This window comes from Centroberyx affinis, unplaced genomic scaffold (genome assembly GCF_046629955.1).
Source record: "Centroberyx affinis isolate AG114_WGS23_722 - 3 ecotype Tasmania unplaced genomic scaffold, CSIRO-AGI_Caff_v1 ptg002773l_1, whole genome shotgun sequence".
Taxonomy (NCBI): Eukaryota; Metazoa; Chordata; class Actinopteri; order Beryciformes; family Berycidae; genus Centroberyx; species Centroberyx affinis.
The window spans coordinates 136,175-159,374 of NW_027280931.1; the positions used below are offsets into that span (position 1 = coordinate 136,175).

Here is a 23,200-nt window from a genome sequence, read left to right on the forward strand (position 1 = left end):
GGGGTTGAATACTTTCTAAAGGCATTGTAGTTTAGAAAGTGTCTCACAAATACAACATTGTACTATCTATGATTAATTCAACCCCAACATCCACATCATGCCAGCCAGCTAAATAGGTAGTAGTTTTGCACTGGACAGAGCTATTGACTTTAGACCGATTGATCAATTGTTTGGTCAATATAATTGACTTTTTAAGTGTTTGACAGGACAAAAATGACAAAATTGACAGGAGTTTAAGATTTCCTTGATTTTCTCAGGGAATGCACAGGGGGCAAACCAAACTGTCCAACCAGGGAACATTTTGAAGCAATCTAACCATTACTATGCCAAGTACTTTACCAGGATTACTACACCAGAACATTTCACACATTCTCGTACATATCAGCACACACACTTTAACTAATACAACAGTCTTTTTGATACATGTTTTTTAATTGGAGAACTGTATATTACATGACTCACAAATAAAGAGTGTCACAAGCCATTGCAGTACTAAGAGTCTGGCTGAAACAGTCACATTTAGGTCCCAGGAATAAGTCCGTAGCTACAGATGAAGTCGGTTGCAGTGCAGCTGCACAATATACAATAAAAAAAATGAACATATTATACTAACTTTAACAGATGAGAAGGCTTGTGAGGAGCATATGTAGAATGTAAAGACAAAACCCTTATTATGGATCAAGGTTTCATTCTACATGTGAATGAGGGAAAAAACAGTATTTACATTTGCATTTATAAACGGTGTTTGAGGGAAACTGATGGTTACACATCTGCAAGAGTCTCACAAATACAAAAGGTATGGTTCACACTTTAACAGCACTGACAAATATGAAGTGTTGCATTTCTTCAGCTTCAACAAGCACTAAACAAAAGATCATACCAACAGTGAACAGAAACTACTGTGCAGGCGATTTGACTGTTGCAGCCTTCCGTACATTATAAATGCGCCCCAACTTTAGATCAATCAAGACAGGAATAGCTTCATTGCGTCCATTTCCCACAGGACTTGATTGTATTTTGTAGTCATGGAGGGCATTTAAGCAAACATTCACGTGTCAAATATGGCTCTTAGCTGAGCAATTCTTTTCTTTAGTGTTGCATTAAATGTGCTTTCCTCTTTGAATGAAATACAAGTGATGGAAAGAGGGAACTGTTGATTGTTTCTGACTCTGAATTACATGCACCATGAAGTTACGTGTTTGATTTTCACAGGAGGTTAGCTTTACAAAACACGAGCACAGTGTACAGATTTGGTAAGTATTCCGATATGTGAGATATACTTAAGCCATGTAATTCAGTAAATGTAACACAGAGAACTGTCAGTTTTCCTGATATTATTAAATGTACATAAATATAATTATTTACAAAACAGATAAAGGACATTTCTGTACCCAAAGCACTTTTTAGTACACTAGCAAAACCTGTCTTAAATCAGCACAGATATAAACTCTGCTGCAAGTCTGAACAAAGTTCTAATTTTATATTGCAAGGAACAATGTAATTAACTTTGTCTATAAATGTCAGATTGATCAACTGGAATGCCATGTTGAAACAGCATTAGCTAGCTCCATTCACACAACCCACTACTTCACCAGATCACAGACATCAGGTTTCTGGACATTTCTCCCCAACCTTCAAGCTTGTGCAATTGGGTATCAATGCAATCAGTGGTGCTTTCGTACAATTTATCAATACAAAAGGCCAAGAACAGTAGAACCTTGTTTATGTGAACCACTTAGCAATGGAGATCAATCAGTAGAATGAGACATTTGGAACAATGAAAACTATTGAAAGTCCACAATCCAGGCCCACAACATTTTTAAAAGCTTAAACATGCATCCATTGTTAATTTTCTATAGATTGATGGTGTAGCTTAAATGCTTTGATCCACAGGAAACTCCAGCAATCCCATACAATCACTTATAAGAATATATTTTCTCATAGACACTTCTCTTGTTCACTATGTTTGTATTCCGGTTGTTTCAGACATTTGAAGTCCTGACTGACAAGGTTCTTATATGTAAAACAAAGTGGATTTATCAGTGTATTAGAGCCAGATAAGTGCAACAATTTTGTATTTCCCTATTAGAGGGGGTGCAAATAAATACCAATGAAATGACAAATCTGTGCATTTCAATGAGCTATATTTCCACACTCTCCCCTATGTATGTAGTCCTAGCCTTAACACTGAGAAATGGTCCAAACTAAAAGTCTGCAGACTTAAAAACAATTGGTAAAAACCAGATGCACTAGGTTGTGGCGAAAATGCACCTTGACATGAGTTCAAATTACCTTGAAAATAAAAAAGTGCAATTTTGGGGAAGTATAAACACATTCTTGATGACATACAAGTCACAAACAGCTAATGTAGCGCAGGCTACTATTTGTTCAGTTACAGCTTGCATGTCATCATGAATACCTGTCTGCCATTCAGAAATGTCTATGTTATAAAGCACCTATGAGGTCATTGGCTTCCTAGTAAAATAAAACCTTATATGAAAAGGACGTGTTTCATTTAGTGCACATAATGAATCCACTGCCTCTCATTTCACCGAGGCTAATAAATACCATGCTACTTTTAATAACATGTTGTATCCCTAAGGCATTATTTGTCACCTGGTCAAACTGCACTCTTCATAATGTATCCAGATGGGCACCATTGTTCAAAGACTGTATTGCACATTAATTAGGTCCACAGACCGCACCTTTCCATCTCACACTCTGTCGACTACGCCCAGCGGCCACTGGACACAAAATTTCGGCTGAAGGAGAAGGTAGTGTCCGAACTCTTCTGCTTTCCCCAAGCACCAAAGGGCACCACGATAATTGTGCTGTTGTCTTCGGAGCCGTACTGGAGAGCCTGAGAGAGAAGAGAAACGTAACATATAGTAGCGTCTGAAGAACAGTAATCTGGGACAGGCTTTGATAGGATTGTATTGATGTCAATTCCGATTGTTTTAGAGACGGCACGTGTTTCATCAGTGGTGTGTGCAACTTGCAATTAAAACATAAGTATAAAACAATGATGAATGTAGTTTTGATTAATTTTGTGATTAAATGTGTATTCACTCAGAATTCTGAGGAGTTTGACAAATATTCCAGCAATCATTTAATTGTGCTACTTTGACATGGTGGTTTGTAATGGTGGTTTATTTTTTAGCCATTAAAAAAACAACAACAAAAACATTGTGGAAAATGAAATACAGCTGCCGAAAATCAGTTTTCAAATTGAATGTCCCGGTTGTGTACAGTTTAAATTGAGACTGCATTGTGAACAAATGGCCACACTTTAGAACCTTGTTGTGATAATGTCAAAACTGCATGTCACCATCTTTTTGCACGTGGTCCATTTCCAATCTGCTGTCACCAATTTCATATGCAGCCTGGCTCTAAAGAAGTCAAATAAGTGCTAAAAAAATTAAGATAGAATCCTCTGATGCCATGTAAAGCCCGAGATAAGCCCCCTACCTGGTCAGATATCCTCTGGGCTGCCTCTTTGGGGTCATGGCACTGGTTGATGACATCACAGATCTCCTGGCTGTTCATGATGAAGTTAATGCCGTCTGTGGTCAGCGCCAGGAACGCATCGTGGACATGGTGCAACTGAAGAGAGGGCAAGGAATATTTTGCATCATTTCCAACATTTTGAAATTCATTCTCATGCATTTATCATTATGTCTAATCAACTCATCTGATGGAGGTGAACATTTATTTTTATTCCAAATGGCACTGAAGCATTACTCATTTTAAGGAGTTATTAGAGATTAGATTAGATGAAACTTTGATGATCCTCATGGGGAAAGTGGGCCCTTGCAACAGCAGAGAACAGGTCATAGAAACGAATAAGACAAAAAGACAGTACTGAAGATAATAAACTACCGAACATATTGAACAAAATACAGCCAATAAATAAATAATGATACAAAGTCTTCACTGACAGGTTGAAGTGGATATCCAAGTGTGCATTGCAAGCTATTCACATTAAGAGTCCAAAAATATGTCCTGGCTCATATCCATAGATACAAAGACGAAGGCAGGGACATTTCTTAAACACCTTTGTTGTTGTGAGGCCATGTTGTCATTATGCTACTGATCAATATAGCACTGTCTCTAAAATCAGCAAAACGCCTAGGCGCACATGTCCCTACGATACACTTCTAGTTTAGGAGCTTAATTTGTCACTGCACCATCTCTTCAATGCTATAAGCTGGCACAAAGTAATAAAGTGTTATAATTCCTGCTAAGCTGACCCTAAAACACCCAGAGGACAAGATTTAAAATATTTTTCCAGAGTTGTGACAGGATCCGGTTTCAGACACCTACCGATGTCCTCTTGGTCTCGGGCTCGGCGATTACTCCCATGTTCTTGAGGTCAAAGTCTCCGATGCTGCGTGTCATGGCCAACCTGCCGTTGACATGCGGCTGCCCCAGACTATTCCAGGTCACAAAACCTCCACTCTTTTTTATCCTTGTGGAGAATGTATGGGAGAGAGGGAGGTACACAAAAAATTACTTCATGGGAAGTCTTTGTGTATACTATAAGATCCAGTCAATAACAGTAATTCCCAGCAAAAAAGTTGTCCAAGGCACTCTTGGACACAGGACAATGGCATATATATGGGAGGTACTATTGGGCGGAGTCAGAACACATAATCACTGGGTGATAAAAATACAACACCTAAGAACCTGCCGCCAGATGGAACCATACTAGATAAAGGTCAGGAAACAGAGACTCAAACAATCAATCAACAGTTGTACACCTATCAAGTGTCATATTTATATATAGAAATACAGGGACTGGTAAGACAGGTGCACTTTTACATATAATCTTGCCTAGTGCAGCTTTAAGTAGAGGTTTTTATCTTTTCACCCATTTGCTTCATTTGGAAAAAACTGCCTCACTAGCAAAATTGTTATGTTACATGTTTCTCGATATTACTCAGATCTGAGCAATATTTACAACATTCAAAATGTTTTTTCATTCAGACTTCCTCACAAATCAGAGACCATGTCCCTTTAATACGTGTTCATTGGATTTTAGGTTATAGGATGTACTCAGCAGTAGAACTTGTGGCGGCAGCTCTAACTGGAAACTATAAACTTCTAATTTTCTACATTTGTTTCCAGGGTTTTCATGTCCGCACAAACCCTGGTCTGTTCATGTCTCTACCCCTTTGTGATTCACTTCCCTTTGTCATCATTTACAACGTGCGTGTACCTCTCCTTCTCGTCCTTCCTCTCAGGAGTGTGGTCAACAGTGAGTTTAACGGCCTTGCCCTTGCGGCACAGCATGGCGCGGCTGTCGCCCACACTGGCCACCACCAGCTCAATGCCGTCCCTCAGCAGTGCCACTGTGGCGGTGGATCCTGCATTCATCCCAGGTGCTACAGAGACATTTAAGAGAACATGAGACATGGCATGTGCCACAAAAGGAGCACACAGAAAGTCACAGATCACATTGTTCACACCAACACATGGGTTTCTCTCACTCTCTGTCTCACATACACACATTCAAACATATGCATAAACACATGGATGGGAAGGGCTTCTCTCACTCTCTCTCTCTCACATACACACATTTAAACATATGCATAAACATATGGGTGGGAAGTCATACATAGGGAACTTAGCTAGAGGATACATAATAAACAATAGAGGAGACAGTCACACATGCAGGTCGAACTGTTTCAGCACAGAGTTGAGGTCCAGAGCAAATTTTAAGCAGCGTGCAGTCTTAGACTGGGCCCAATTATTATGAATGTTAATTACTGACAATAGCACATATCAGTGTCCAGTGTTGGGCTTTTTACTCAAAACGTAACGCAGTACTCATTTCAAAAGCAATACTGCTTTACCTATTACTCCCTGAGAACAGTAATTTGTAACATTTTTTATTATATTACTTTTCCTTGACACCTCCAAAATTGGCGATTGCATGCTCTTATCTGGTGTGAAGTATTTGGATGATTTGGCTTCAATCTGATATTTAGAGGAAGAAATAAGAAAACTAAATACTTACTTTTTGATTGGTAGCTAAATATTATTGCAGACATTGAAATGGTCATTTGTACACTACTTGTTACCGCAGGGGAAAAGTAACATATTGTTGTAACCTTGAACTCAGTAACGCGTTACCACCCAACACTACCAGTGTCTGGCAAATGATATTTCAGCAGCTGAAATATAACTTTACTACACATATCTACACTGAACTTGATCCTTAAGAGTTCACAAATTGGTTAAAACAGCATTACACATGTCAGAAAGTGGATGTATTTGCTGACATTTGTGAGCTTGCATTGTGTTTTTCCCTCTCCAAAGAAAAGAGATAAATAAGAGCTCTTTCTGGAGAATTTAAGGAAGTGTTTCCTTTTTTTTCATATTAAACATAATGCATCTCATTGACTGGATCTGTCACTGATATAACACACATCTTATACATTTCAACCTGAAGCACTGTCTCACAAGAAGCTTAGCATACACTTGGTGAGAGAGAAAAAGAAAAGGAAGAGAGAGAGGAGTGAGAGAAAGATAGGGAACCTTCCAGTAGTCCAGGATATAGGACCCGCTGGACTCTCCTTCAATATCTAGCCCCCCGCCTTCCACAATGGTGCCAAGGGCCTCCAGCTCTTAGCTGGGTCAGCAGCTGCCGTAGATAACATGCACACACACACACAGGCATATTGGGACATTTCACACAGCGTGGCCGATGTATGGCCACATAATGGTATACTAGCTAGGTATACAAGGTATACTAGCTTCTAGATCAACAGATACCTTAATCAGACAAGATGTCTGCTGAGAACTAAATTGAATAATGTCTATATGATGAGGGCAAACCTTATAGACCTCACAATTTATTGGGAGAATGTTTAATTTGTTTGAGGGATGCTCAGCTCAAGCCTAACCTCCATTTCAATGCCAGTGTTAAATACCATACTATGCAGTATGAGAGAATGTCAATGTTTAGCTACATTCTGGAAGCAATAAAGCACTATTGTCTGCTCTATTTCTGGTTAGTTTATTGATCATCAATAATTAAGCAACTCTAATAGCAGTCTAACCAAAGTTTTAGGGCGACATATCTGTTAGGACAACCAAGGCTTCAAACGCCAAGTAGGATAAGTAGGTTACGTTTTGGAGAAAAAAACAAAACAAAAAACAGTGTCATTAAATGTATATGTACAGTATATTTACCTACATGTGACATGAAAGAACCTACCATTTGGAGAGAAGTGTAAGTGCTTTGCAAGAGCTTTGTCTACTTCGAGGAAGGCTTTTGTTAAAACTAATTCCAGATTGTCCTCCTCTGCCAAAAGGTTCCTGAAATAACAACCAAAGAAAGAACACACTGATCAGAATATCAATTACAAAGGTATGACCTTCATTGGTTATCATCCACCATTTTTCATGGTAGCAGCAAATGGTATTAAGCCAGTTGCACTACAGTAGTTATCCTGTAGATTCCTTTCATTTCCCTTACTTGATGTATTTCTCCATGTATTTGTCACAAAAGTCAGCTGCTTCTGGTCCACCGTGACCATCAAACACGGCAAAGTAGAGGATGTTGTCCATCATCTGGGAGACCTGGAAGCGGTCCTCGTTCTCCCTGCGCTGACCAATGAGCGAAGCACAGCCCACCTTGGACAGACTGACCTTGGGAATGGGCTTGCCATAACGGATGCTGGGTGGCAGCAGGATGGGCTCATCAATACGGTTGTCCCAAATGCCAAATGAATCCCAGGTGGTGGGATGGCCACTGCTATCTGGGTCAAACCGCGTGTTGCTGGGTCGTAGTCCTGAAGGGCAGTGAAGCTGCCTCCGGAAGATAGTGAATTGGAGGTGGCTGTCCAGTTGGAGTGGGAGTGGTACCAAGGCCATGTGTAAAAGCCCAGTGCGACCCATGTGAGGCCCACCACACCTTGCCAGGCGCACGAGACAGGCTGCTGACATCACCCTGACAGCAGAGCACTGGACAGGATGCAGAGGGAGACTGACCTGCTGTCCAAACACTAAAGAAAAGTAGGTCAGTTAGACTGGCAACAGGATTTTAATAAACATAACAAATAAAAATTCTTTCTTCACGGGCCACATAACCAGAATGGCTGAAATGGTGTAACTGTTGTCACTAATAAGTTGAATGGCTGAAATGGTGTAACTGTTGTCACTAACAGTGTTTGCTTGGTTAAAGGTCTCTTCAAGTCAGCAATCATTAAGCAAATGTGTTAGTTTCCTCTTATCTCAAAGCCTGCAGAAATAGGTTGGGATGATGCAAACATTCACAGCCACGTTTACTTAACTTGATTCAGTAGTCAAGTATCCAAGTTAAGAGAGGACCTGAGGGGCCAATAAATTCACATGGCTAATGTTTGAACTTGTTTGAAGAATCCCCAAGTGACCTCTGTTTTAAACAGAAAGCTGACTGCATTCCTTTCTTTTTTCGTCATTGTTAATTATTTGTTTAAACCACATCGATGGTGAGGACGGATAATATAATGACTAATGACACAAAAGGAAATGAATGTTAGACGTTTGTAGCTCAAAGACGTGATTTAGGTCGTCTGGGGCAATGGGAATGCACTTGGGCGAATGACAAACTTGAAATGAATTTAAAAAAGACTATCACAGAAAAACACTTACGCGCAAACAAGATGCAGGAATGTCATTCTTTACTATAACGTTAATACTTTTACTTTCATCGTTTTATCTTGATTAAGTAGTGTACATCTAACCAAACTCACAATTATAAAAAATATCAATACAAAATAGCCAACTAGTGTTAACTACATTATTCGCACCCACGATATGAACCTTCTAGATTTGTATGTGTCCAGCAGGATTGCAGCTAAATTACTTTTATAATGTAAATTAACTGTAGCTGCAAATCTCAAATACAAGTAAACCACCTAACATTACACGCATGATGCAACTCTGACAGCCATAGCAGTTTGTACTAGCTAACAGTAACAGTTATGCTAACAACCTAGTTGCATCATAGAACTGTCCCGTTTGGCTTCAATACACAAAGGATGTACCCGGGTTTCATTTACAATATTTCCATTGCTCTAAACAACATATAATGCAATTACGAATGAAAACAACAATCAAGCCGTTGTGCCAAGTTCCGTCAGTGTTAACGTAGCTACACTACAACGTTAGCCATCGTTAGCCGACTTGCTATGTATTTAGCATTAGCAGTGCGCAGTTTGTGTACCATTACCGAGACTATTTCCCTGTGTTTTCAGTGTTGTATTCATTAAAAATCTTACCTTGAACGTTTTAGATCACTATTAATATACGTTAATCCTTTAATAGCGATGTGAAGCGTTACAGCTGAATGAAAACAGCCGCCCTTGTTCCAGTGTTCAAGCTCCAATGTTATCAAACAAGACCTGTGATGCTGACCGCGCGAATCAGAATGGCAGAATCAGCTACGCCTCCTTGACGCCCAGACTACAGCGCAGATGATTGGTCAAAGAAAATCTTAATGACAGCAGTATACACCAATCAATGATAGGCAGTAAAATAATCTGGGGCCAATCAGACAAGCATGTAATCTCTTACGTGTTAATGAGCAAAGTATTTTAATGCATGTATGTGAATCTCCTAAAGGTTTGATTAAGAAACACATAAAATATATAATATATATATATTTTCTTAACTAAATGCATTATAAGAGCATGAGCAATAGTAATGCAAGTCAATGCTTCCAACTATGGCTAGGTAAATTTTGCATACTATTATAGCCTAACCTGAATCACCAGGGTTGGCACAGGAAAGTTTCCCAGTCACTTGGTTTGTTGGTTTCTGTCTGGCTCCCATATAGTTTACAGTTGTAATACCAGGCTTGCAGGAAAGGCTATCCAGCATATTGTGAAAGAGTTTTTTAATCTTTGGAGGACACTGTTGCTTTGTGTTGGACTGATAAAACAAGACATGTACTGACTTTGGTTTAGTAAAACCAAAAGATTTAGGAAAAAACATTACAGACACAGGCGATATTTAACGCCCATGATAAACCTCAGATTATGCACCTGTCCAACTGTAATAAACTGGTGGAGTTAGGATGTAAGAGGACCAAGAGGGGAAAGTAATGGCTGGTAAACCAAGTAGGTAGGTACTGTATATGAATATTAGCTTCATCAAGTCTTATAAAATGCTTGTGATGTTTTGCAGAGAGCTCCCAGGCTGTGAGCTATGGAGATGCCAATCTTGGGTTACTGTCCAAGGATGACAGTGTTTACTGTCAACTTCAGATTAACTTCAATGTGCCAAGGTGAAGCCTGCCAAGAACACTGTCATAACGAACAGGTTTAGGCCAATTTAACATCCTTTTTGCACATTCTCTTGCAGATACCTGGACAATTTACAAGACAGGCAAGTATGTAATTCAGGTTGCCTGTGGAGACCAACATTTCATTACTTTAACACAAGGTAATTAATCCTCAGACCACAAGGGCTTTACTATTTTACACTTAAGATATTTTCATTAGCCTGCCAAGAAATATTAAAATTACATTTATGTAATCACCCTCTCCCCACTGGATATTTCCTCTCTACTCACACTGTGCACTAAAAACACCTCTATCTCTCCCATTAGCTCTTATTCTATTTCTTTTCCTAGCAGTTTGCACTTACATGATTATTCACGTATAATATATGGAAACCAAGGCCCTGACCTTTGCACTCCTCATTATTGGTTGTTTGTAAATTTGTTGATCTAACAACATAGTCTGGCCTATACTCAAAATGTAGGGTGCACTTTCCTTTTTATTCTTTAATTATTCAGGGGAAAGCAGAAGAATTCTCTCTCTGCAGATTAAAGAATGTAACAAAGGAGCATGCAGGTCATGCACCGTACTTTTTGAGTGCGAACCATACTATGTTGTTAGATCACCACATTTACAAGTGAGGAGTGCAAAGGACAGGGGCGGGCCTTGGTTTGGTCATGTAAACATGATCCTTGCATTTCCTAGGAAGAGAAATAGAATAAGAGCTAGTCTAATGCAGTCCAAAAGCAGCCAGGCCATAGTCTATGTGGGCCTGCTCTATGTATATGACAATGTTGTCATTTCCCTCTTGTGTTACCATTCAAGGTTCATCCTTGAATACTATTTGCTAATATAACATTGCTATTATTTTTTATTACACATTACACATTTTTAAACAGTAAAGCCTGGGCTATTTACCACATTAAGATTTTAAAAAAAATATGATTTTACCTCATGGATGCTATATTGTACTTACTTACAATAATTATTCGGGAGGTTCTTGATAGCTCCTCCTCCACAAAGAATAGCAAATAAAAACGTTGTGTATGTATAAAACCTCCTTGATGTATACATGTATGTATTAGTTTGACAGCAAAGTCACATGTTCAGTGACGAAGGCAGCTGAATCACTTCCTTGTTATTGCTCTGCTATATGCGCTTCATCGAAACGCCCCACTTGAATCTCGGAATGCATTTTCCCAGGTAAACGCCGCTTTTACTTTTGGATAAACCAGCTATATTACATTTCCGTTTTTCTTACCGTTTAGACAAATGTTAATAGAGGATTTAATTTCCAGCAAACAGACTGAACGTCTACTGTAGCTTTGCTAAGGTTAGCTAACTACTAAGTGATTGCTTGTGTGGGACGTCGAGCAATGTCTGTTGGTTCCCTGCCTAAACTGCCTAAATTTAGCCAGCTAACGTTTGTGGAGATAGTTAACACTCGGTAACTGCCTCCATTTTATTGATCTAACGTCTGGCTACAGAATGCAGAACAGCTATTTCTTTGTACTTCCTCTTCACCAGCAAGCTAAATGCATGACCTTACAGAAGATAACATGGTAGACGAGGCGCAGCCCACATCTAGCTTGGCTAGCTAATCAACCTGGCTTTCTGTTCAAGAGAGCTTGTAACGTTATAGTAAGTTATTGTCAACCATAGTACAGGTACTCATGGCTTATCCAGTGTTTCCGTAACTGGGGTCCGGGGACCCCCCAGAGGTCCTTGAAGGGGTGGCCCTGTAAAATAGTTCAATTTCACTGTTTTCTTCTGTTCACTCTAAGTTAGCACGATGAGAGAATACATACAAGAATGATTATTTTGTCCACACACTCCACTCCCTCCCCACCTATTGTGGAGACATAAACAAACGTTTACAGATAGGGGTCACTGGGACAAAAACTTGGGGGGTCTGTGGCAGAAATTGTAGTTGTCCTTGACATGAAGCAGTGTGGGAACTCCTCAATTTGTCACCCAGTGCGGCTGTTGGTTCGTGGGATGATAATACCCCATCTGTTTGGATAGAAGGCATCCCATACCCTTTCCACCTCTCCGTCTCTCTCTCTTTCTGTCTCTTGCTTTCTGTCACCTTTTGCTTTTTCCACTTGCTATTCTCCTTTTATTCTGTCTGCATATTACCCATGGCCAACTGTCAGTGGCACGCATGTTGAGAGTGGATTGGCGTTAAGGCAGGACCGTTTGGAGCTGCTTAAGCAGGGATTACAGTGACAGGGTTTATTTAGACATGCTGCCTGTTCCTTGTCGTCACAATGCTTACATCACTCTCACACACAACCACACCCACTTCTAAACCCATCCTTACTTCATTCTTAAAACATTACCACGGTTCATAAATAGAGTGCAAGGCTAAGCATGTGTTCCTTCTCAAGAAACATGACATTTTATCTCTGTTTCCTTGCCTCCTCCAGGTTTGGAATTCACACCAAGGGGAGAAAGCAGGGCTGCTGTCAAACCTGAACATTTCTGTCTTCCTCCCTCCCTTGCTATCCATCTCTCTCTCTGTTCAAACTGGTGCTCATCCCTCTCCCTTGCCGCCATGCTGTGTTGGGGAAATGCAGTGGATGGACAGTTAGGCATCGGCGAGGAGAGGAACCCCGTGTTTGAGCCAAGGAACTGTCAGGTGTTCAATGGTAGGGGACTGAAAGAAATAGCCTGTGGAGGGCAACACTCTCTGTTCCTGCTGCATGATGGTAGTGTGTATACATGTGGCTCCAACAGCTGTGGACAGTTGGGCCACGACAAACCAGGGACTTCACCAGGTAAGCTGTCAGTCTATACATTACATTAGACATGTGCAGGTCTAGGCCAACATTCAAATCAAGAACTTGATTTAAGTTCACTTGATTCACTTACATCTGGGCAAATCTGCATAGTTTAGTATCACAAATAATCGGTTATTGAAACTCTTGCTTTTGTGTCATTGGAAACTTTCCAAAAAGAAGCCTGCTGAATGTACAATGGTCAAACACAAGCGTGAAGAGAATGACATGACATGGTTTTTTTTTTTACAAAGGCTATCCATGGTGGTGGTGCTTAAATTGATGGCCTAATATCAGTAGAGCATTTAATCTCTTTGGCAGACAATGGTTTTATGAATGATGGATTAGGTCTCCATGACTAAACTGAAGGACAATACAGTAGAACCCTGTATATTCAAACTTCTGAATCGACAGGTAAAACAAAGGGACATATTGAGCAAAAAATGTGGTGATATTAATGTAAACTTTATTTCATCATTTTTGTATTTTATTGTATTATGCTATATACAACTAAAACCATTTTAACTGCAAATTTGACTATAAAGAGAGTGAATGTGTGCAGACATTTCGTATTTTGAAACTTATTTGGTGACACTGCTAAATAGGAAGGAGAGACTTCATGCGCACTGCCTTGCAATACACTACACTTTTATTGTTGAGCTTTTGGCCTCAGGCCATCATCAGGTCATCACCATGGTTGTCACCGTTTTGCTCTGATGATGGACCAAGGCCGAAAGCTCAACAATAAAAGTGCAGTGTATTGCAAGGCAGTGTGCATGGAGCCTCTCCTTCCTATTTAGTAGTCTTGCTCTTCTCCCTTTGCACCTGCTAAGAAGACTCTAAAGGTGTGCAGATATCCTGATTACCAGAAACTAATTTGGTGGAAAATGTCTATACATTTTAATGTTGCAAACGTTACAATAACACATAACATAACATAACATAACCTGCCTCCATTTCCAAGTGGTTTTGATTAAAAAAGAGGTTCTATAGTGCCTGGAAGGACGTATGAGAATCTGATATGTATATCTTACATTCAGCTGGATAGATTGTACACTAATTAATTGGGAATCAATAGATTGCTAGGACTAAGAGAGTGGGGACACTCTCATAGCTGCCAGTGAGTTTCTAGACACTGGTGAGTCTATGTTGGTATCGTGTGGGTGGAGGTTTGTATTTGTGTGTTACTGTGTATAGGCATGTGGGAGAATCTGAAACAACAATGAATAAAAGCCAGTATCATTAGGCTATAAGCAAGTAAATAGCCTGAACCTAAAGCTTAAACCTTTCTAGATTTGTTCACATTCATGAAGTGTAGTGTAAACTTATTTTTCTAAATTATGCCAAAAAGTTTAAGCGATTTAACCTTCTGTATGAAACCTAATACCGCTTAGCTAGAAACCACACAGGAAACTAGTACAGCAGCTAAATTGCACAGTGGTTGCACACTGGTTGGTTGTCTCTCCTCTTCAGAGGTGGTGCCTACTTTGCCGTGGATGTCCCAGTTTTCTTTAAAGCGACATAATGCTAAAGGCTGGTTCGTGCTTCATGTGGAAAACAACACCATCTGTGTCGCAGTGCCTTCATCCAGGATTGGCTTAACAAAGAGTAACCATTACTGTCCGATTCCGGTGGCGTTATTTTTTCTTGTTGGGGGATGTGGAGAGGTAAATTTTCCTACAGCTCCAATAAAGTTTTCAAGTGTTCAGCTTGAGAAGCATGAAGTCCACGGTACACGGACGGCACATCCGCGGCTCCCGTGTGGCTTGCTGCATTTTAAGCATTTACCAGCCCTAAGAGTTTTGCATGGAAGCAAGCCCACCTCTAAAGCACAGTTCAAAGCATCGATTTCTGATTGATGTTCATGTATATGTAGTATAAGACAGCATGACACAATGTCTTTTTGTAGACATAATTGCACTTTTCCAGCATCTGAATCTCAGGTTCTATTATGTTGCCACAGTGCATGTTTTTTTTGTTTATGTAATAATGTAATTTTAAAGAAAAAGTATCTATCTTCTCAGGAAGTCATGGGACTTTCCAAGATTTTTGACCAGATAGAATGCCAATGCTAAATTCCATTCATGGGTTCGGTCTATGAGGGCTTTCTTTATGAATGCCCTCTGTTTCAGCACATCCTGTAACTTAATCGGATACCTATCAGAGTTTACAGCTGGCTAACTTAAACAACACAGTGATCATTAACAAACTAGAGGTAGGCCTAGATGTGTTTGGACAGGCAAAACGTCTTTCTGTAAAGACAGTGTTAGACTTAGTATCTGGACCAGTATCTGGCTATTGCCTGCTAAAACAGAGGGTAACCCTAAAATGGAATTAGCTAGTAAACTGGTGATATTGCACATTGTGAAAGTTTCATTTAGCTGAAGCCTGAAGTCAAGACTGTAAATAACTCTAATTTTTAATTACATTGTCAGTGTTCATGGAGCTGTTTCTGTTCTCTCTGATGAGCCCTTCCTCCTCCCCACAGAGTTAGTAGGCGCTCTGGATACGCAGAAGATAGCGGTGGTGTCATGCGGCCGGGACCATTCCGTGGCGGTGAATGAGCAGGGCCAGGTGTTTGCCTGGGGAGCTGGTGAAAGGGGGCAGCTGGGCCTGGGGACTGCAGAGGAGGCCGTTCGAATCCCCAGGTGACCCTGTAGTGCACCGTAGAGGAACTGCAGCTTTTAGTCTGATAGGAGAGAAACTGGACTACAGAAAAATTACATTTAAGAGGTGCAGATAACGACAGAGGCATACAGGACCATACACAAGCAGCCAAAACGAAAAGAGGGCTACATTTGCAGGAGTCTCGAGCATCCAAAATAACAATGCTATGAATGCTGCCATTGTCTTCAAAAACAGTCATTGTAGCAACACAGAAAGAAGGCATTTTGACATCAGGGAATACCATTATGCCACCACAAAGTACTAGTGTGAGTCATATGGCATCATAGAATCATGACATCACAGAAACATCAGGGCACTAAAGACTGAAATTACAATTTAAAGAATAATCATAATGACCCTTCAAATGTAGTCATTTGCCCATAGGATAGTGATCTTGGTTCTTGGTTATCGCTGACTTTTCCAAGGGGAGCTTCTGTCCTCACTTCTTTACTCCATTTGAGAATTGTCACTGTTAACTCAGGATGCTAAAATCTAATTGCTGGTGGAGAACTCCATATTCTGCTTATTATATACCTTTCAGTTGGATAAAGAGAGGTAGAAGAGACCAGGAAAGGCCATTGCTCCAGACAAAACAACAGAGTTGAGATAAAGGCCCTCCCTAAGCACATTAGCTTTTCTTAAAATGTATCTCACTTATACTAAAAGTTGGATGCTCAAAACCTTCTCTGTCTAAATAAAAACAAATCGGAGGAGGTTTTATATTACCAGCATTGTGCCACAAATCTGATTGATAAACATCTTGGCTGTCGCACTATTATTGTGAAAATCCACTGCCAGATATTTCTGCGTAATTTCTGACTCAAGTCTAAGTTTTGCTTACCAAGTCAAAGCAGTTATCTTTTTACCAGTTGAGAAATATCTCAAAAATAGGGTTACGTATGTCCTTTGCTGAGCAAGTGAAAATCTTTTTTTTTAAATGTTTTTCTGCTTCTTTATTTCTCAATAAACGTTCTGCAACTTGCTTTGTTATGGCTTCAGTCAAAAGACTTTTTCTTGGTTGCAGCAGAAAGCAACCAAAAGCAGCAGAAAAGCAGCAGAAAAGCTTTTGGCTTGAATCAACAGAAGTGAATGTATAACTGTAAAATGGAATTGTAATTCTCAATTTTACACCCTGTCTGCAAGTAAATTTTTGAATTTAAATGAAGACTCTATTGATACTATTTATATGATTGATGCTACTTTTACTTATATACATCTTTCTGTATATCATTCTAGTTTTAAAGCAAGATATGGTTTATCATCAGACACGGTTTATCATCAGGGTATATTACAGACCTTTTCGCAACTGGCAAAAAGAGTGAAATAGTTTTATTCTTCTACTTAATACTACCTCAGAAAATACGAAGATAAGTGTGACTGCTAAGTACAGTATTTTTGTGGTTTACAGAAAACCATTGGTGATACATGACAAAGCATCGTGTCATCACAAAACATTGTGAGCCTTAATTTAAGACACAAAGTATCATTGTGACATGACAGAAAATAATTATCACACCACAAACTACCATTGGGACTTTCAACATGATTAGTATGCTCCAGTATATACCACCGCTTCAACACTACTATTACACTGAATAAAATCAACATCATGATTGTGACATATTTGATATGTTTCCAAGATTTTGATGTCTTACTAACTCCAATAAGAAACCTGTAGCCATAATGTGAGTTTGCCCTCATGAACAAATGTATTTCTTGTTTTGCCTAGGTTGATCAAAAAGCTGTGTGAGCACCGCATCTCTCAAGTAATGTGTGGCAACCAGCACTGCATCGCACTTTCTAGAGGTGTGAAAGGCACAAACTCTCCATAACACACTGTCAGTTTAGCTACTGTATTGGACTAGGCTGCTCCAGTGAGCTGAGTGTTGCAGGCCTACATTTTTACCACCTCAGGTTAAACCAGTAGTGTTGCAGTAGCTTTTTGCAGACTCAGATAGTACCATACTACCACACCAAAGTTAGCTAAGTCTGTACTATTTAGCAGTTGAAGGGATAGATGTTATGGCTAACACTGTTGCCCGTTCCTCCTTTCCCTCTCAGACGGCCAGCTGTTCACATGGGGCCAGAACTCCAGCGGTCAGCTGGGTCTGGGGAAGGGAGAGCCCAGCACGCTGTCCCCACAGCCCCTCAAGTCTCTGTCAGGAATACCCTTGGCGCAGATCACTGCTGGGGGAGACCACAGCTTTGCACTCTCCTTGTCTGGAGCTGTATTTGGTTGGGGCAAGAACAGTGCTGGGCAGCTGGGGCTCAATGATGAACAAGGTACAGTAGAATGATGACACAGAGGTGGTGGGTTGGGGTTGGTTTGGGTGGGACCAGCGCTCCTTGGGCAACAGGGTGGTGTAGTGAACAGGGAGACTTTCCTTTAATCAAAAGGCCTCGGTTCAAGCCCCCCATGACAGCATGCACCTGCCTTGCCAAAATGTCCTGGAGCAGGAGAAGCGCACTCTTCTGTAGCTGACCCTGCACTCTGACCTCCCTGTGTAGAGGGGGAAAACGAAAAGGGAATTTCTCCTTCAAGGATCAAAATGTTGGAGTATTAAACAAAAAATAATAACTCAGTTGTGGAAATGCCTTTCAGAAGTACTGTAAGTTGCTAAATCAGCAGTGTAGGTGTGTGTATTAAGCATATCAGGTCCAGGATCTAGTAGTGTTCACAAATCATGTTGTGACTCAAGCCTGCAGCAAACCTTAAGAATTTTGAATGCTGACCTTTTAAGTTTTATGTGGGGAACCAGTCTAAGGATGTTAAAGAAGTGAATTCAAGTTTTTTTTTTAAATCTATCAAATACTAATAATATTAGACTCCCTAATATTGAGCAAAATACACCATTTTAAGTGAAATATAGACTTTGAATACTGCAGGTTGTTATTGCTCAAGACTAGTCCTTGCAGTCATGCAGCATGGGAATTATATTACCAATAAGCTGATCTTGCCTTGGCAGTTTATACTTGAAACTGGTTTTGGGCAATGGCATGACTGTAAACAAAAGAAATCATCAGTAAATACAGGTGATTGTCATCTAGCTAGGAAGAAGCTGGACTGTGCCATCTGAAAGTAAATCATGTATCTAGACAATGTAATCCATTATTATTTAATATATTGGTTGTTACAAATTATAGCCAATATCCATGCACATAGGTATGTCATCCAGTTTTCCCCCAAAGCTTGCACTCAACTGTAGGAGTACACGCATGTAAACCAACAGCAGTGTAGAACCATATAACCTTGCTTGTTTGTGTTCCCTTCCTCAGATCGCGCTGTCCCTTGCCACATCAAGTTTTTGAGATCCCAAAAAGTTGTTTACATCAGCTGTGGAGATCAACATACAGCTGCACTCACAAAGGTATGAATATAACTTAATTGTTGCATGTGAATACCTGACCCAGACAAATTAAGCTCCAGCCAGTGTGTGCTTGGGTGGAGTCCTTGAGCATTTCTTATTTTGACTAACTGCAAAGCTATGCAAAGAATTTCTGTCTCAAACACCAGTAAAAATAACAACCCATACTGTATTGTCTGTCTGGCAGGATGGCGGCTTGTTTACATTTGGTGATGGCTCATGGGGTCAGCTGGGTCACGACTCCACCAACAATGAACCTTTACCCAGACGAGTGCTGGAGCTCATGGGCAGCGAGGTGTCTCAGATCGCCTGTGGCAGGTACTGGTCGTCACAATCTTGCTAAAGCTGGGTGTGTTCCTCTGCGTCCTAAATCTTGCTCTATCTCTCTCTCTCTCTCTGTCTTTTATCTCTCAGGTATCACACATTGGCGTTTGTGCCTTCCTCTGGTATGGTGTATGCCTTTGGTTGTAACAGCCATGGCCAGCTCGGCACAGGAATGCGGGGGAATGCCAGAAACCCATTTCCTGTCAAGAGCACACTTCTCACAGGAAATTCCCACAGAACAGGTGACCAGATGACTCATTGCTGACTCTTGTATCTTTCATGTGTTTCATATGTCACTATGGGTTAAATGGAAAGTGTTAAATAGGTAAAAGGTTTTAATGATTTAATTTAATTTATTTATTTTATATACAGACATTTACTTCCAGAAATAGGTGTCAATTGGATATGGATAGCATCTACTGTTAAAATCAAATGCTGTAAAATGCTTCTCTCTTGAGCATCTTGTCAATTTCATTGAATTGTCTTTGCCAAATCTCAATTTATGTAGTATGAAATTGCACAGAGAAGGAGAATAAGTGCAGGGAGTAGTACAAGGAGTGGGGCTGTAACTTCCCATTAGTGTATGGAGTGAGCTCAGGTCAGTTTTTCATGTACGCAAAGAGCATGTTATCCATGCATGTTGACTGTCGGTATTGGGAATCCACATCTAATAATATCAAACAATCCATCGTAGTTCCCTGTTGTGAAATAAGTCAAATTTAATGTAAAATGAAAGTGTTAGTTGATAGTAAATGTATCAGTTATATGAGCGAATTATAGGTCAGCACCCAGTCAGGGATCATAAACCAATTTACACTTTGGTTTATGGTCCCTGACCTGGTACTGTCTCATGCCATCTAGTGGGATGTAGGTGAACCTCAGCTTTAGGTGGGAAAAATAACATGAACAAACTTGTGCCACGTCCATCAAATTAGAATTTCACCAAGAGAAGATTTTGAGATTTTGTTTATCACTTGATGTATCTACAATATCGACAATTCTCCCTACAGTAGCCATCATTCTTACGGATGTACCAACAGTGAACTGTTATCAAATGCTGGCCAGCTAACCTTTACTCTTGGTTCTTCCTTTCCTTGTTAGAACCACAACATTATACTGTGACCAAAATCAACTGTGGGGGAGAGCATAGTTTCATATTGTACTCTGGTGAGCAGGTATGTGATCTGACAAATGTTGCTTTTCCCTTTTCTTAGAGAGTTTAGCAGTCTGCCTTCCTAAATCTTGTTGCCTTATTTATTGTTATTTGCATGGCTTGATCCCAAATCTATTGTCTCCATACATTTTACTACAGCTGGATCCTGTAGACTCTTATTTGCCAGTGCTGCTGCTTTCAGTTGAATCAGTTTCCGTGTTTTACCACAGGGCGGCAGCGGTGCCTTAGCTTTTGCTTGGTTTTGCATTGGTATACATGTAGCAAATGTCTGGTACGGATATCCTGCAGATTGCCTGGAATGTGCGCTGATAAAGACATCACACACATTCTGTCTCTACAGTGTAATATTTAGACCTCAGGCTTGGCCGATTTATTTTATCTACATGGAGGAAACAGGACATAACCCAAACAGAGGCCTGAATGGCCTTGTACAGTACTGTGCCACACACAGTGGAAGCACCATTGCAAACATTCTTCTAAATGTTATCTCAACTCTGTCTGCCTTCCTCTCTGCAGAGTTCCATCCCTCCAGAAGACTTCAGAGTGATTAACTTCAGTAAAGGCATCTCCCAGATCAATTATGAAAGTTTAAATTCATGGAGGATGAAACTGATAGACAACACAGATTCTAGTGTCACAAAGTAAGTCAACAATGAAGAACTATTATTGGAAGTAGATCAAATCCTGTTTTTGAAATCTTCATGCACTTGTTGCAGAATTTTAGGATTAATAGTGGTATTTGAATTTTGTCTTTATAATATGACAGATTACATTTTTTTTTAAAAATCCATTCATCTTTTCATGATCTCTGCACCTGTCACTCTGCTAACACTTTTTATGGTTGGTTGGTTGGTTGGTTTTCAGTGACATCATACTTCTACTCTCCTCCACGGCTTGTTGGAATGCCAGCTTCTTGGACCAAAGGTACACAAACCCTGCAACATGAGTTGTGGACATTCCTGCAGTCAAAACTTGCGACATCTGTGGCATTGTGTTGTGTGATAAAACTGCACATTTTAGAGTGGCCTTTCATTGTGACCAGCCCAAGGCACACCTGTGCAATAATCATGCTGTTTAATCAGCATCTTGATATGCCACACCTGTCAGGTGGATGGATTATCTTGGCAAAGGAGAAGTGCTCACTAACACGGATTTAACAAATTTGTGAACAAAATTTGAGAGAAATAAGCCTTTTGTGTGCATAGAAAAAGTCTTAGATCTTTTATTTCAACTTGTGAAAAATGGGAGCACAAACAAAAGTGTTGCATTTATTTTTTTGTATAGATGATAAGGGGCTGCTCTAGCTTAGTGGTTTTCAGTCATGTGTCATTGAGGTCCAAAAGTGTGCAGGTTTTCATTCCAACCAATCACAACACCAGCTGATTTTAGCACATCTTCAACCAGAGAGTGGGGGAACTCATCACTGAAATCGTCTGATGTAGTGTTTGGCTGGAATGGCAGCTTGCATACTCTTGGGCCTTGATGGCACATGATGTGAAAACCACAGATTTAGACCTTGGTGAAGATACATACAAAGTTGTTGTTTTTTTTTCTTTGAAGCTAAGGAGAAGTTAAATTCAGTTGGGGTTTAAAAATTTTAAGTTTAAGTTTCATCATAGAGCAGCTGGCTTACCAGACATGTGGGCCCAAATGAAAGAGGGCAGAAATACGTATTACATAACTCAAAGCCATGTTGTTGAATGCACAAGCTCCTATTTATGAGTGACTCCTGGGAAAGGTTTCACTAGAGACATCACAGGCTCTACTTAATTTACTTGTTACACACACTCACGGTATGTCATGTTATCAAACAAAATATGCTGATGATCCAGGCTGGGAGAGATGCGATCTAGGGGTCACTGAGATCCATGAGGCCCTAGACCACATTAAGCATATGTGTAGGTGTGTTGGCTGTTTAGTTCAGACTCATCAGCAGATGCTTATCGCGTCATGGGAATGATCCTTGGAGCCCATCAGAGAGGAACACTGTCCTCTGGAGAGGACCATTAAGTACTTTATATTCTACCTTCTGCTAAAACATTATCTTAAAATCCACTAGGATTTAGCAGTTATATAAACCACTGGCATGGTTGCTCTGAAAACCAGTGCTATGTGTGAGAGAGCGGGCGGGAGCAATGAGTTTGAGAGAGCCAGCTTGGGGACGTTCTGTTGCTGCTTATGGCTTGCACTACACAGCGTGTGGGAGGGACAGCCCTCATTTTCAGTGACACGGTTTCACATTTGGGACCCGGAACACAGAGTTCCCAAACAAGAAAAGCTCATGAAGATCCCAAAATTGAGTGGGTCCCGTCAACAACAATGCTTAAGAGTTACTCACAGTTCACTGGGATGTAGTTCAAAGACTGTACTAGCTATCTGCATCAGTGCAGTGGTGTTTCTTGTTTACCAAACATTCCTCTAGATCAGATCTAGTGTAGCTGTATTATGGCTAAATAAAACCTGCTCTTTCAATATGTGAATGCGTACACTGTAAATAGGTGCTGTCCCTCATGCTGAGGGTTTTGTTGGCTTTTCTGGTGGAGATGATGTGGGTGTGTTTTAGTGTGTAACATCAGTCAGTGCTCACTAGCCCTGGCTGTCAGACTCAAAGGCTAAAGG

At 40.3% G+C, this 23,200-nt stretch overlaps 2 protein-coding genes across 3 annotated transcripts in view; one reads left to right on the top strand and one right to left on the bottom strand.

The window, feature by feature from the left end:
• Positions 1-429: 429 nt before the first annotated feature.
• ppm1kb (protein phosphatase, Mg2+/Mn2+ dependent 1Kb) lies at positions 430-9,407 on the bottom strand. Its single transcript, XM_071535863.1, has 7 exons — positions 9,270-9,407; positions 7,484-8,012; positions 7,223-7,323; positions 5,219-5,384; positions 4,324-4,468; positions 3,469-3,603; positions 430-2,860 (listed from the first exon to the last, which is right to left on the bottom strand). Exons 2-7 carry the CDS (start codon positions 7,951-7,953, stop codon positions 2,729-2,731), a joined length of 1,149 nt encoding a protein of 382 aa, XP_071391964.1. The 5' UTR covers positions 7,954-8,012; positions 9,270-9,407; the 3' UTR covers positions 430-2,728.
• Positions 9,408-11,422: 2,015 nt separating this feature from the next.
• Positions 11,423-23,200, top strand: part of herc3 (HECT and RLD domain containing E3 ubiquitin protein ligase 3) — a 29,169-nt gene continuing 17,391 nt past the window's right edge. The window contains exons 1-11 of one of the 2 annotated variants that reach the window (XM_071535838.1): positions 11,423-11,474; positions 12,701-13,051; positions 15,540-15,699; positions 17,448-17,524; positions 17,780-18,001; positions 18,995-19,086; positions 19,271-19,401; positions 19,498-19,649; positions 20,509-20,582; positions 21,098-21,222; positions 21,446-21,505. In XM_071535838.1, coding sequence (XP_071391939.1) covers positions 12,829-13,051; positions 15,540-15,699; positions 17,448-17,524; positions 17,780-18,001; positions 18,995-19,086; positions 19,271-19,401; positions 19,498-19,649; positions 20,509-20,582; positions 21,098-21,222; positions 21,446-21,505 — 1,316 coding nt within the window. In that variant the 5' untranslated portion in view covers positions 11,423-11,474; positions 12,701-12,828. Of the gene's footprint in view, positions 11,475-12,700; positions 13,052-15,539; positions 15,700-17,447; positions 17,525-17,779; positions 18,002-18,994; positions 19,087-19,270; positions 19,402-19,497; positions 19,650-20,508; positions 20,583-21,097; positions 21,223-21,445; positions 21,506-23,200 lie in introns of those variants that run through there. The other variant, XM_071535840.1, reaches the window with a different exon arrangement.

Excerpts from the sequence above, each read along its gene's own strand:
- ppm1kb (XM_071535863.1), bottom strand. The coding sequence starts at position 7,953 with ATGTCAGCAGCCTGTCTCGTGCGCCTGGCAAGGTGTGGTGGGCCTCAC. Across the intron at positions 7,324-7,483 it reads TACATGGAGAAATACATCAA|GAACCTTTTGGCAGAGGAGG; the intron begins GTAAGGGAAATG and ends TTGTTATTTCAG. Across the intron at positions 5,385-7,222 it reads CTTACACTTCTCTCCAAATG|CACCTGGGATGAATGCAGGA; the intron begins GTAGGTTCTTTC and ends ATGTCTCTGTAG.